This window comes from Pipra filicauda, unplaced genomic scaffold (assembly GCF_003945595.2).
Source record: "Pipra filicauda isolate LSUMZ 115617 unplaced genomic scaffold, ASM394559v2 scaffold96_size2947999_pilon, whole genome shotgun sequence".
NCBI lineage: Eukaryota > Metazoa > Chordata > Aves > Passeriformes > Pipridae > Pipra > Pipra filicauda.
This window is the reverse complement of record NW_024105164.1, coordinates 2,724,317-2,737,081: the sequence shown is the minus strand read 5'-3', so window position 1 is coordinate 2,737,081 and position 12,765 is coordinate 2,724,317. Positions and strand designations below refer to the sequence as shown.

Sequence of the window (12,765 nt, the reverse complement as noted above, 5' to 3'; positions counted from 1 at the left end):
ATTCAGTTCAACTGCCAACTCACTTCTTTCTCCTGGAAAGCCTACCCCCCTCACCTGAAGGAGTGCACCACTGTCTTCACTCAATTTGTCATCATGCTTGAATTCTACTGTAATTGTTTTATCACAGTCCAAACCTGCCATCTCTACATCAGTTGTGTTGCTCATATAGAAAGCTCCAAAAAAGTCAGTTGCTCGAATACCTAAAAGTGGAAAAAACCCAACATGAACCACAACTTTCAATAGAATAAAAAGACAGACAGCCTTTGAAATTGAGGCTAAGTTATCCTGGCAGATTGCAGCAGGGATCTTTCCAGGGTTTCAACAAAGTCTTAGAACTCCAAAGCTTTAGCAGAGCTTTTTACATAGCCTAGTCTCAGTATATTTTAAATTAGGGAAAAATCTCTTACTTCCCATGGGACATGCTTGAAGTAGTCAATTTGTTAAGATTCATCCACGCTAACACCCACCTGTGCTTGTGCGCACTCTCATTACAGCATCAAATCCCACTTCTTTCTGGACATCTCTTCTCAAGTCATTCAGGAACCTATCCTGGTCTGTCTCCAGCTAGAAGACAAGCAGTAATTGAAATTTCATATTCCCATAAATCAGAGCTGCTTCATAAACCATAAAGTCATTTAAAACCAGATATTACCGCCTGCAGTCTCACTGTAAAAGTCAGCCATCATACAAGGCTCAGTGCCCTGCTAATAAAATACTGTGCTCAAAGGTAATGGCATAGCTCTTCCTGTTGTGCATTTTATTATTAACAAAGATGTTTGTGCAAAGCCACAAAGCTAACAAAATCATTTTGGTGAACATCTTGAAATTTAAGTAGCCATTTATTTCCAAATAAATACTTCTTCACTACAATTCACACTATGAAAATAGAAATATTAACTAAACAATAATTCTTACTTCCATCAAATACCACTCTGAGTCAATGTCACTCCTACCTGGAAATATGCATACTTATAGATGGAGCCTCCTGTCTGGTAAGGTACTACACCCAGTGTAGCCACATCTAAATACTGGTTTGGAAACAGGAATAGATCCACACAGCAGCCCTGGGCCACACAGTCCTTGGCCAAGTTGTTGTAAAAGCTTGTCTGTGGTTGAAACAAAGTCTAAGAAATGAAACCAGAGATGAGATTAGAAGTTTGTGGCAAGAAAAAGAAAGTGAGATACAGTTTATAATCCCAGTCAATACAATTTTATACTTTAAGTCTCTCTGTAGGGAAATTAGGATCATATAAATTCTCCCTGACTTTGCCTTTGAAGAACTGTTAATTATTATGAAAATTATTACACATTTTTCTTTAATTGTAATTGTAAATTCAGCACATTTACTTTAATTCGGTATTTTATCCTGTATAATAATCTAGACCTAACTCTTCTTGTTCCTAGACCAGAGCTGTCCTTATGATGTCAAGTCTCCAAAGCCCGGCTTGGGAATGAAAAATAAAAGGGGAATGCTAAAAGATTTTAGCTGGGACTGTTACATTATGTGCTATGCTTGTGATTTTTAAAATGTTGTTTCAGTTATTTTATTCCATAAAGACTGTAATATGTACTCTTATGCAAGGATCATGCAAATCATTATTACCTTCTCCTTATCTGTGTTGATCAGTTTCCTATCATCCCTGTTCTTTAACTTTCCTGGGGCCTCTGCGATGGGCAGAGAGGTGTGGAAAATGAAGAGTTTGCCAGCACATTCAGCTGCCTGCAGGAAAGTGAATACAGTAACGGAGGTTAGAAACATTTTTAAAAATTGTAAAGGAAACTGCGATTCAAGAACAAACATTCAAGCATCCTCATCACACTTTTACATCAGGGTGACTCCCTCCAGACACACAGGCTGATTGTCACTTGGTTACTTCACTGTTGTCCAACACAGGGAACACAGATTACTGGTCAGCTACAGAAAGGCAAGTTTCAGTTCTGCTGGATTTGTGCTAGTTCCATGGCAGGGAGAAAAGGACTTGCTCCAAGGAGACAGAACAGTAAGCAGGGCCCAGATACAAAAGGTTTTGTGCAAATGTGTTGCACTGCCCTCTTCTCTGATTTGCAGCTACTGAGTTTGTGGGGAAAAAAGTCACAGAAATGGCAAAGAATTTTGTAATCTGAGCTTCAACAGATCATTAATTTTAAACCAACACTCTGTGTCAACACTAGCCAATGCTTAGTAGGTTATTTTCTCTGACACATGCAGTATGTAAAAAAATCAGTCAGTAATTTTTATTGATTGAACAATTGTCATGAAAACTGAGTTTAAGAGAAACATTTAAGGATTATCTCCCTGTACCCAGCACTGAGAAGGCTGCACCTTGACCTCTTGGGCCCCTCACTACAAGGAGATTGAGGTGCTGTAGCATGTCCAGAGAAGGGTTATGGAGGTTGTAAAGGGTCTGGAGCACCAGTCTTCCTTGAGGAACGGCTGAGGGAGCTGGGGTTGTTTAGCCTGGAGAAAAGGAGGCTCACAGGAGACCTTATCGCTCTCTACAACTACCTGAAAGGAGGCTGTAGCCAGGTGGGGGTAGGCCTCTTCTCCCAAGTAACAAGCAATAGGACAAGAGGCCTCAATAGGCCTCAGGTTGCACCAGATCAGATATGGGGAAAAACTTCTTCACTGAAAGGATTGTCAAGCATTGGAACAGGCTGCCCAGGGAAGTGGTGGAGCCACCATCCCTTGTAGGTATTTGAAAGATGCGTGTCTGTGGCACTTAAGGGCATGGTTTAGTGATGGACTTGGCAGTGCTGGGTGAATGGCTGGACTTGATCTTAAAGGTCTTTTCCAACCAAAATGATTCCATGACTTACATGACAGACAAACAGAGCAAACTGTCAACAGTTTTGGGCAGAATCACACAGGTAATTACTTCGATCGGTAGATACAAGTCAGACTTAAACATGTTTAACTTCATCTGGATGAAGTACTAGAATAGAAGAACTTCAGGAAACGTTTACTTGGTTAGCACATTATTGTGGACAACTTCAACAAATGGCATTCTCTCTTTTTATTTAAGATTCTACCAGAATTTCAGGCACAGGATTAGAAAGACACCAAATTACAGAACACCTCCATGCGGCTTCAGGGACTTCAGCACTTGGTTTTAAGGCTGGAGGGTCTTTTTTTTCCTGTAGGTTCTATAAACTGTTTAAAGCAAAACCCAGACAGATAACTGAGAGTAAGCCACGTCTTGTACTTCGAAAAAATATTTAAAAAAGAATTGGGTAGAGAATATAGCTAGCTACACAAAACTGAAGGTACATCCACTTGAAGAATGAGTCAAGTACTCCGTACATGTAATGCATCTACCACAAGGAGTTTACAAAAAGGTTCAGAATTGTCTTATTAGTGTGTGTTTGCAGAATATGAACTTCAAAGTACTTGGGCTGAAAGCAGTTTGTCATAACAACACATTTACTAACCTTCAGTGCCTCCAGCCCTGCTTGAATTACAGGTGCAAAAACAGTTTCTGTTTCTCTTGTGTCTGCAAACATTTCTGGAATCTGATCCAGCAAACTAGCAAAGAAAAAAGAAAAAAAAGAGGAATTCAAGATTCCATTTAATTGGAAAAGCCACACAGTTGTAGTTGATGATCTACAAGACGAGGTGGTTTAAACAGAAGTCCTCAACATGTTTGTAGATTTACATAACTTTTACAGTATTTGACATCTCAGCTATGAAAAAAATCCTTTGTTATTCTTCATTGGCTTCCCTCATCCATATCCTCAGTGTTTGCCGTATAGCCTCAACTGATGCCTACTCCCATAGCTCTTCTGTATTCTTTCTCTTTTAATATATCCCAATATATATAGGTAAGTAAATTCTTAGGAAATACTAGTGACAATTGGCCTCTGTTTGCCAAGCATCCTGTGTACTATTCAAAGATTAATAGGTTTAATCCACAGGTTTGTATTTAGGCTTGTTAATGCATTACAAAACAGGTTGGAAACCTTCTCTAAAAACATGCAGTGCCAGGTCTAGATCCCAAAACATAGTTAGCTACACACCACAGTTTAATTACAGGTCAAGTATCACGTTAAATAGTTTACAAAAACTTTCCTAATTAGTTTCTTTCCTTCTAGATTTGATCTTCTCTATCCCATTTGCTCTATTTTCTCCACAAAATCAAAACTGGACACCACTGTTGTCTCAGTTTCCAATTATTTAAGCAGTTGCCTTAAAGACAGTGACTCAGTATTCTTATGGCTTTCACTCCGCATCATTCTAGTTGTGTTTTGTTGTGGCTTTGCTTTGGGTGAGTTATTTTTTTTGTGTGTGTGTTTGTTTTCCCTTCTCCCCAGAAATGCCCTTCTGCACTAAATTCCCTTATATATATTTTCTGATACGCTGGACTATGAGCCAAATACACCCTTAGCCCATGAATTTTGCCATCCTGCTTTGCCAGCTTAATCTCAAAGAGTATAGGAAGTTAAATAAAATACATGGAGAGACTTCTAGGTGAGTAACACAACAGTTAAGCACACAACATTTGAATCTACCATACAAGTATTTTACTACAACCATTGTAAATCAATTTATGTTACCTGGTAATAACTGTCCTGGACTCATTCACGTTCACCAGAAAACCATCCAGGAGTGGCACAAACATATCTGCCACATCTGAGACAACCATCATTTGTGGCTGTGCCAGAGAGCTCTTCACGTTATAGAAGTGTAACACTTTGTTGTAGGTGACAAAGCCTACTCGAATGGCTGATTCTTCCATGTTGCCTTCCCTGTAAGAGATACACTTGCCTTCACATCTAAGTAGAAAGGGAAACCATTACACATAATCCAACACAGTAAGGGAAAAGTAAATGGAAGTAAAATTTATTTTCACCCAGAAGGGTATCAAGAAAAATGTTCTGTTTGGTCCTTTTCCGGAGAAAAGCTTGACAGGATTATCAAATAATTTCTTAATTTCTATGGTTTTTAAAGAAAAAAGTAACAGTATCCTCCATTTTTACCGGCTACAGTAGTTCATAATATACCTACCTGGGCAGGTAATCTAGGAGTGACTTTAATTCTTCACATATTAGCCTCACTAAGCCACTCTTCACAGCATTGTAAGACACATCAATCATGAAAATGAAAGCAGGTGGACTGGGAAACTTGTTATTCTGTGGAAGAGGGGGATGAAATCACATTACTGCCATGTAACGTAGCTCACATAACAGCTCTCTAAGACAAACACTGGTCAAAACTTTAATAGCTTTTATGTACTTTTGTACTCATGAGCAGCACCTGTTTCTTCAGATCATTCTCCCACTCTTTTCCAACTAACAGACATGTAATCACATTGTGCTTGAAATGGACTGGTATTAAATGCCCTAAACTGATTTTACCACTGGTCAGAGAAGAACAGTCTAGTTATCACTAAATCATCCATTTACATGACTAGGCTGGATCACAAAAGTAGACAGGGAAGATTCCTGACAGTTCTCAAGACTTTGGAATCTGACCAGACTCATTATACGTGATTTCACCAATATAAAGCAAAAGATTTTCCTCTCCAAGAACTGCAACCTTTTCATTCTTAAAGCTGGGAAGATCGCATCTTGTTTGAATAAAAAATTATTCTTATACTATTAGAATATAATTGGTTTTTTCTCTTAACTCAAAGTAAAGCTGAGGCATCAGAAGGCAACCGGTATAAAGTTGCAACATTTAGACTTCTATTTTCCCAGCATATATTTCAGCAGAAATGTAAGCTGTTTGAATAAATATCTTGGACATATTTTTCCTATTCCTTAGAAGTTAATTATTATTTAAATCTTTAATTTAAAGGCAAACCTGCTCTCATAACATGTATTTAGACACTATTCTTGTGCTTTTAACCACTGTGGCTGTATTTGAAATTAAGTTCAATAGGTAAGGTCTGCCTTAGGCAACAGGTGGCACATTGCATAGTTAGTATTGTACTTATCTTGAATCTCTCCTACAATCCCCTTTGCCCTCCAGGGACTACTGCACAAGAGTCCCTTCCGTAGAATTCCTAAGGCAACAGCAGCTATAGCTGTTCATATGGCTCCAGAAAAAAAAGAGAGACAGCTCTAATAAAATTATATTACGTCATGTGTGATCAGGACTTCCTCTGCTTTGAGAAGTAAGCAGATAAGCATGTTATTTTACACAATAAAGTGGGTTGGATTAATGCTGTTAATTATCTCTGCCAGATAGAAATCAGTCCCAGACAGTTCATGTCATTCTTACTTTTCAGAAAATAGGCTTTTTATTTAAAAGTAAAATAAATATAGTAATAAACACATACTACTGTACCTTGCAATAGTCAACTGTTGCTAGAAACTCATAAGACCCCAATGACAACTCAGGTCGGTCATAGAAGTCTACTCGCTTTCCAGTATGATCCAAATGCTGGAAGTAGTGAGGTGGCACTGGGAAAAGAAAAGTCATTAAGTTCAGTGACATGCCCATGATAAACAATGTGACTAGAGAGCCAACATGACAACAGCTGTTTCAAATAAAACTCCAGGGAAGTTAGCTAGCACTCTGGGCTAGCACACAAGTATTACTAAAAAATATTACTGCAATTTAGGAACATCAGTAAAGCAAAAAAACATAAACTTATTCCAGATGTCTTGCACACCAGATGACACACTGTATAGTCACTGTTGTATTTTTCTTGAATCACCTTTCCATTCTCATTTTACATTTCATATCAGAAACATCACTACAACACACTTCTAGGATTATTCTGAAGGATTTAGTTCAAAGGAAAAATATAACCATCTCGTCTAAGTAGTAACAATGACTTAAAATAGAGTTTGAGGCAAATTACAGGCTGACAAATTACATTACTGACTCAGGTCAGGCTTACTAAAATACCAAGCTCCTTATTTTGCTATATGACTTAGTTTTTTTCCTTCCCTTCCCATGCTGCACAAGAATAAAGCCTCCAGGCACTGTTGTGTGCAGAGGCTGCCCTAATCCTTTTATCAGAATAGACAGGGTACTTCTTATGGTGGATTAAGAATGTCCAGCGCCCAGTACTTCTGTGCTGGTACCAGGCATCAGAAAATAAAATGGGTAATAATTAAAACTCAGTTTTTGCCTACAAAAGTCAGCTGCAGAAACAAAGCACTCCCATTGTGCCCCAAGAAATACCATGACATAGAGTCCCTCCTGCAGAACTGCCAGGGTGACAAAATGTATTCCAGCTATAGCTGTCTATAGCTCAGGGGAGAATAAAATGAGGTTACCTGTAATGACCATATACACCACATTTAAATTATTCTAAACATTCAAAGTTTCAAAAGTTCAAAACAAAAAGTAATATCATTAAGACTATATATAAGAACCTATCACTATTCTCTCCAAGTACACACCTGGTACAAACTAATTGCCTGTTTTTTGCAGAGGAAACAAAATTTGTCCTCAGGTTTTAGGTACGACTACATTGTATCTTCACAGCATTGCTTTCATCAGCAGTCTCTCAGCATCCCTCCCTTTTCTGCCTTTGCTCAGTTGTTACAGGTACAGCCATTCACACAGCTGCTGAGTGAGCAGGGACAGGGAATGCACACAGGCTGAAAATCACCAGATAAAACTGGTTTTTAAGGTTAGCCATTTCTAATCCTCATTTTGGTTAGTAAAACCAGCTGTACAGCATAACTGAAGTGGTAAGAACAGTCCATTAAAAGCCATCAGTGTTACCAAATGAAACACTGAAAACATCATTGTAAGGTTTGTTGTACCTTACATTCCATTGTGCCCTCAAAACAAATCTAGAGATGTCATGCTATGAGCAGCTGATTGTGAATTGTGCTTAAAAGGAAGCACGTTTTATATTAATTTAGAAGAGTACTGGCCTGTACTGAACACTCCTATTCAGTTGTAGCAGAGTTAGCTGCAATCTCATCTCTAGGCAGTGTTTAAATAGGCTTTGTGAGGAAAAAAATAATCCTAACTCATGCTACTGACTATATCTTCATCTCAGTCTATCAAAGAAAAACATAGATATGAAATACCCTAAGAAAATACAATAAATAGTTCTCCAAACCACCAGGTATTATGCTACAAAAACCTCATATTAAAAACTTGGTACAATACTGCAATGCATAAGCACCTACCTAATTTGAACATCATTTCAGAACCGAGCACTGAACACGCTTTATAATGATTTTTTTACAAGACCAGACACACACTAAAGCAGAGTATTCATTATAAATGATCATAACATGATAAAGATTTATTTGCCTGCATCTTGTTCAAAGACCTTTCCAACAGAGCCTATAGACTGATTTCCAGAAGAAATCTTACCCTCAGTGACACAGCTGCAGAAACAACACTGGAACCTCCTTCCACCCTCAATGAATTGCATAAAAGGGCACATGTAAGCTTTGCACCTATTACATCGGACAGGACCGGATTCTCCATGGTCTACCAAATAAGGAAGGGTCTGTGGAAGCAGGAGAAAAAAACATAAAAAGAAAGGTCACATAATGATGAGAAAAAAGTGACCATACATAATGCAGAGCTTGAAACTATCTCCCCGTACACTGCATAGGAGTTAACACTTTGGCAACTGTGGGAGAGTGTGCAGGGGATGAGAGAAGCCTGAACAAGTATTTCATAAATGCTTTCCAATTCAAGCTCTAGCACAGCAGTTCTTTGTGGGTGAGTCATTAATGGGCTATCCCACTTTGTCAGTAGCCTGTCTGAACAACATGACTGCAACACACCGCAGAGATGTACCCCAAGTGTACAAAAAAGACTGAAAGAATGACTGTGATAACCTCATGGGAGTGAGCATACAATTAAAAAAAAAAAAAATGTAACTCTTCACCTCTTATCTCCTTCCCTTGTAAAAAGCAAGCTTTTCAACAAAAGCGAAGCCAGTCATTGCATACATTCAAGAAGAGAGAATATCTGTCTTAAAAATTTTGCCTGATAAGACTTATTTTTGAATCCAACCATGAATTCAAAAGTTCTTGTTGTCTTGACCCCACTGTACAGCAAGTCATCAAAAATGTTATGTAGTGATACCATTTTTGAACTATTACTGCTAATATAACCTTTTTGCATCTAAATCAGAATAAGATTCTTGGCAACTTCTGCAGTTTCTCATCATCAGAATGAGCAGGAAGCACTTCACAGTGATTGAGACAGAACTCATAAAAGTTACAGGTTGCATTCATAGCTCAAAGCACCCTTCATAATCATGAACGTAGCTCAAAAGAAAGTTTAACTACTTCTTTTAAAATTTTCTGTCAGTAAAGGTGTCTGGTCTTAATTCTCTCAGTTACCCTAAACCTCTGATCATGTTTAATAGACAATATATTCACTGAGCAGGAGTTGAACAAATGCTCCAGTCACTTTTCTCTTCATGCCACAGATGTGTCACATCTTTCATTCAACCTCACTAGTCATTTATTGACAGTACAATGGTTTTACAGCCAGAGCTTCTCATTTCCTATAGCCCAGGCTGACCTCTTCAGAGGAAACAAATTTTGAAATTTTCGGAATGGCAGGCAATGTTGGTATTGTACTTCAACACAATCAGCCTTTTTCCTCAGCCTCTCCCCTCTGTGACATGCAAGCAAACTACAAAGTTGCTGTAAACATGCAGTGCTATGCATAACTTGTTACTAGCCACTTACTCCCAGAAGACACAGAGATACTTCTTCCCAAAGCCTCAAGCTTGGTTTTCTGAACGTTGCATTAACGTAGGGCAAAGGTCCTGTATTTGGCAACCAGGTCCTAAATTTTTACATATTCTAGACTTATCTGAATGCTATAGTTTCATGAGGTATTATTTTCATGAGACATTTATCCTCTCATTACTGCTATGTAAAGCTTTAGCTCTATTTACAGTCTTATTGCTTTGAACAGTTGAGTCTTCATCTGTTGGAAAGGCCCCTCCACAGGGAGTTTGCCCTCAACATAAAGAACTTCCAAATAGTAGAAGCTGACTGGTCTCCAGAGCAATTTTCTGATCCTAGCCATGTTTTTTTCTGGATACCACAAGTGTTTGTTCAAAGCCTAAACACACCAGAAGGCCGAACAACTTGTTATTTCTAAAGCTTCTCTGAAAACACGCAGCTCCATGTGCAGTTCCAAGTTTCTCAGATAAGACCACATTCTCCTTCTGTGCTCCTTTTAAACTTCAGCCACAGCTCAGTTTTATCACAGACCAGTTTTTGAAATTCAAACCATAGTTTAGGAACACTAATAAAATGCAACAGGAAAAAACACCCTTAAAAGCCCAGACAAAATTGCTTTCCTCAGCAGATGCTAAACTTAGGTTTATCAGAGCACAGAACACAGCAGACATATGTATCCAAATTTAATGAGGCTATTTGTCTTTACGACACTGCTCCAAGCAGGCTAACACCACACAGCAGCCAGAGCATTTAGACTATTAAACAAAATGTCTAATTCTGTAATAGTCTTGAAGCTTTCATGTTCTCAGCAACCAAACGTGAGTGGGTAAAAGGCTAACCAACCACACATTACACCTAGAAGGAAATAAGTGCTGTAGAGGGAAGGGCAGAAACACAAGTGCAGTTCAGCAGTGCCCCATACTCAGTGCTGTGCTGTCATCCCACAGTGCTGTGCACGCACACTAGGCAGCTTAACCAGTGCTGTTTCATACATTCTCCCCTAACTGCACAACTTGGCATTCTAGAAAAGACTTCACACCTGTGATTAGTAGCCATTTAAATACTTTAGACTAAGAAAGAAACTGAAATTAGATTAAGTGTATGCCTTTGTGACCATCCTAGTATTTTGGTTATTTAGTCACAGTGCTTGACAACTACTGCAAAAATGCTGAAATTATCACAGCAATCAAAATATTAAATGTTTTAAACACAGCATTCTTCTGCTTTACAGATCTCTATCACACACCTGTTGGAGAATCAAGGTTTACCTAGTCTTCATTACCTAACCATGCTCTCTCAACACATCTGTTAAATGCTGTCATCTAACAGCATTCTCCTGGCGAGTTCTGAGTACCTGCAGGGCACGTGTAACCCCCCCCCAGCTCTCACCTCCTCCGGCGGCAGAGTAGCCAGCGGCTTTATGACGGCAGCGAGGGGAACTTGGGACTGTTTGGCCATATCAGAGGTGCAGGGAATATTGTAAGATGTGCATCTTATGTAGCGAGGGCTTGCATTACCTGGGGGACAAATAAAAAATCCCCACAAATTTCAGTACAAGTTAAGTTTATATTCAAGAGCAGAAACAAAGATACCTTCAGTTGTGCTGTCAAGCCACAGACAGATATTACGAGCTTATCTAAACAATCAGTTTCAATCTATGGAAACCTGAATTCAAATAAAATACCTCTTTATGATTAACTACATATAATAGAAGTTCTTAACTGAAAACAAATGAACTTGACTCCCCATCAACCTATACCTCTAAAAAGGCATTCCTGTTTCACTCTTTTTGCAGACAAACATACTGTAGACAGAAAACTCTACTCAAACTTTTCTACTGCTTGATTTTGTAATTTTGGCTGAAGAGTAAAACACTTGATCATAGAATCAGATTCTGCATTTTTTTCTGGAACTTTAAAACTCAAAAAAATTGTGGGAGATTAGAAGGTGAAATATTGTTTCTCTATTTACATTCCACTTGATTTTAAAAAATAAAGTTTCCCCATCCCATTCTAATGATATTGATAGCAAACTTCAGTTCTGAACTGTGTTCATATTGCTCTCCAGAAGAAGCTTCACTTGCTGCTTTCTGATATCTCTGCTAATACTGGTCCTAGGTATCTGCCTTGGAAAACATTTTTTACCTGCAAATTGATTACTAGCTACCAAACAATCAGGAGAACCTAAACTGAGATCAAATCAACACAGCACCTGAAACTAAGCTTCTGTTGGTAAAACACACATCCCCAGCACAGAAATCATTCCGCAAACTTTTCCTTTAAAGACACAGACAGTTCTGTCACTGACTCTTTTGGGTTTGCGTTTTGTTTGTTTAGGAAAAGAAAAATATTTACCTTGATCCTTGACCAAGAAATTCGTAGTAACGAGAGGTGGGACCTGCCCTCGCGCTCCAGTGACAAATGGTTCTGACCCACGGTTACTTCTGTCATCTTCAATCACTTGAATCTATGTTGGAAAACACCATGTTAATACTTAGAGGCTTGGTTTCAAAGTACTGTAAAGTACAAAATCTGTAAGGCAATGAAAAGGGGACTGGAAAAAAACATTACTATGTCTAAAAATAAGAAGTCTAAAGAAAGTAGGTTTTGTCAAGCAGTCACCTCTCAGTTTGATTTCAAACATACTTAATGACTATCAATAAATTACAAGCTGCAAATACTAATTTTCCCTAAGTATTCTTAGTAGCAGCATATTTTATGTTTTAAGGCCTGATCTGAACTCATAAAAGCCAAACTCAGACCAAGAAAGGAATTTTTGGTACTATTCCCTTGTATGATTCTAATCAAATTAAAATTAGAAGCTTCTGTAATCCTCAATTTGAAGTCTATAGGTAACCTATAGACTATAGCTTTTTCTTTCTGTTATGTTCCCACTATTTTCATAGTATGCATTTATTTCTAATCATTGTAACTCTGATCTAAAGACATGCTTGCAAGCTCAGGTTGGAGTCTTCATTACTTTGTAGTGCTCAAGGGTTTGTGATTTGAATTCTGGGGACATGGAAAGTGAAGTTTCAGTAGACTTTTCAATGAATTAAACTTCAAAGCCTGTAAAAATCTTAAATTTCTTAATATTTCAAATTCTTCATTATTGCAAATATGCTTAAGATAATGG

The 12,765-nt window shown here is 38.2% G+C and overlaps 1 protein-coding gene across 5 annotated transcripts in view; it reads right to left on the bottom strand.

Annotated features, from left to right (window-relative positions):
• Positions 1-12,765, bottom strand: part of SEC24C (SEC24 homolog C, COPII coat complex component) — a 38,816-nt gene that overhangs the window by 6,066 nt on the left and 19,985 nt on the right. For all 5 annotated transcript variants that reach the window (XM_027719882.2, XM_027719899.2, XM_027719906.2 and 2 more), the window contains 11 exons: positions 11,985-12,096; positions 11,020-11,147; positions 8,288-8,426; positions 6,287-6,402; positions 5,003-5,127; positions 4,552-4,743; positions 3,430-3,523; positions 1,604-1,720; positions 954-1,124; positions 468-564; positions 55-200 (listed from right to left, as the gene is read on the bottom strand). In XM_027719882.2, the coding sequence (XP_027575683.2) occupies positions 55-200; positions 468-564; positions 954-1,124; positions 1,604-1,720; positions 3,430-3,523; positions 4,552-4,743; positions 5,003-5,127; positions 6,287-6,402; positions 8,288-8,426; positions 11,020-11,147; positions 11,985-12,096 (1,437 nt within the window). The remainder of the gene's footprint in view (positions 1-54; positions 201-467; positions 565-953; positions 1,125-1,603; positions 1,721-3,429; positions 3,524-4,551; positions 4,744-5,002; positions 5,128-6,286; positions 6,403-8,287; positions 8,427-11,019; positions 11,148-11,984; positions 12,097-12,765) is intronic.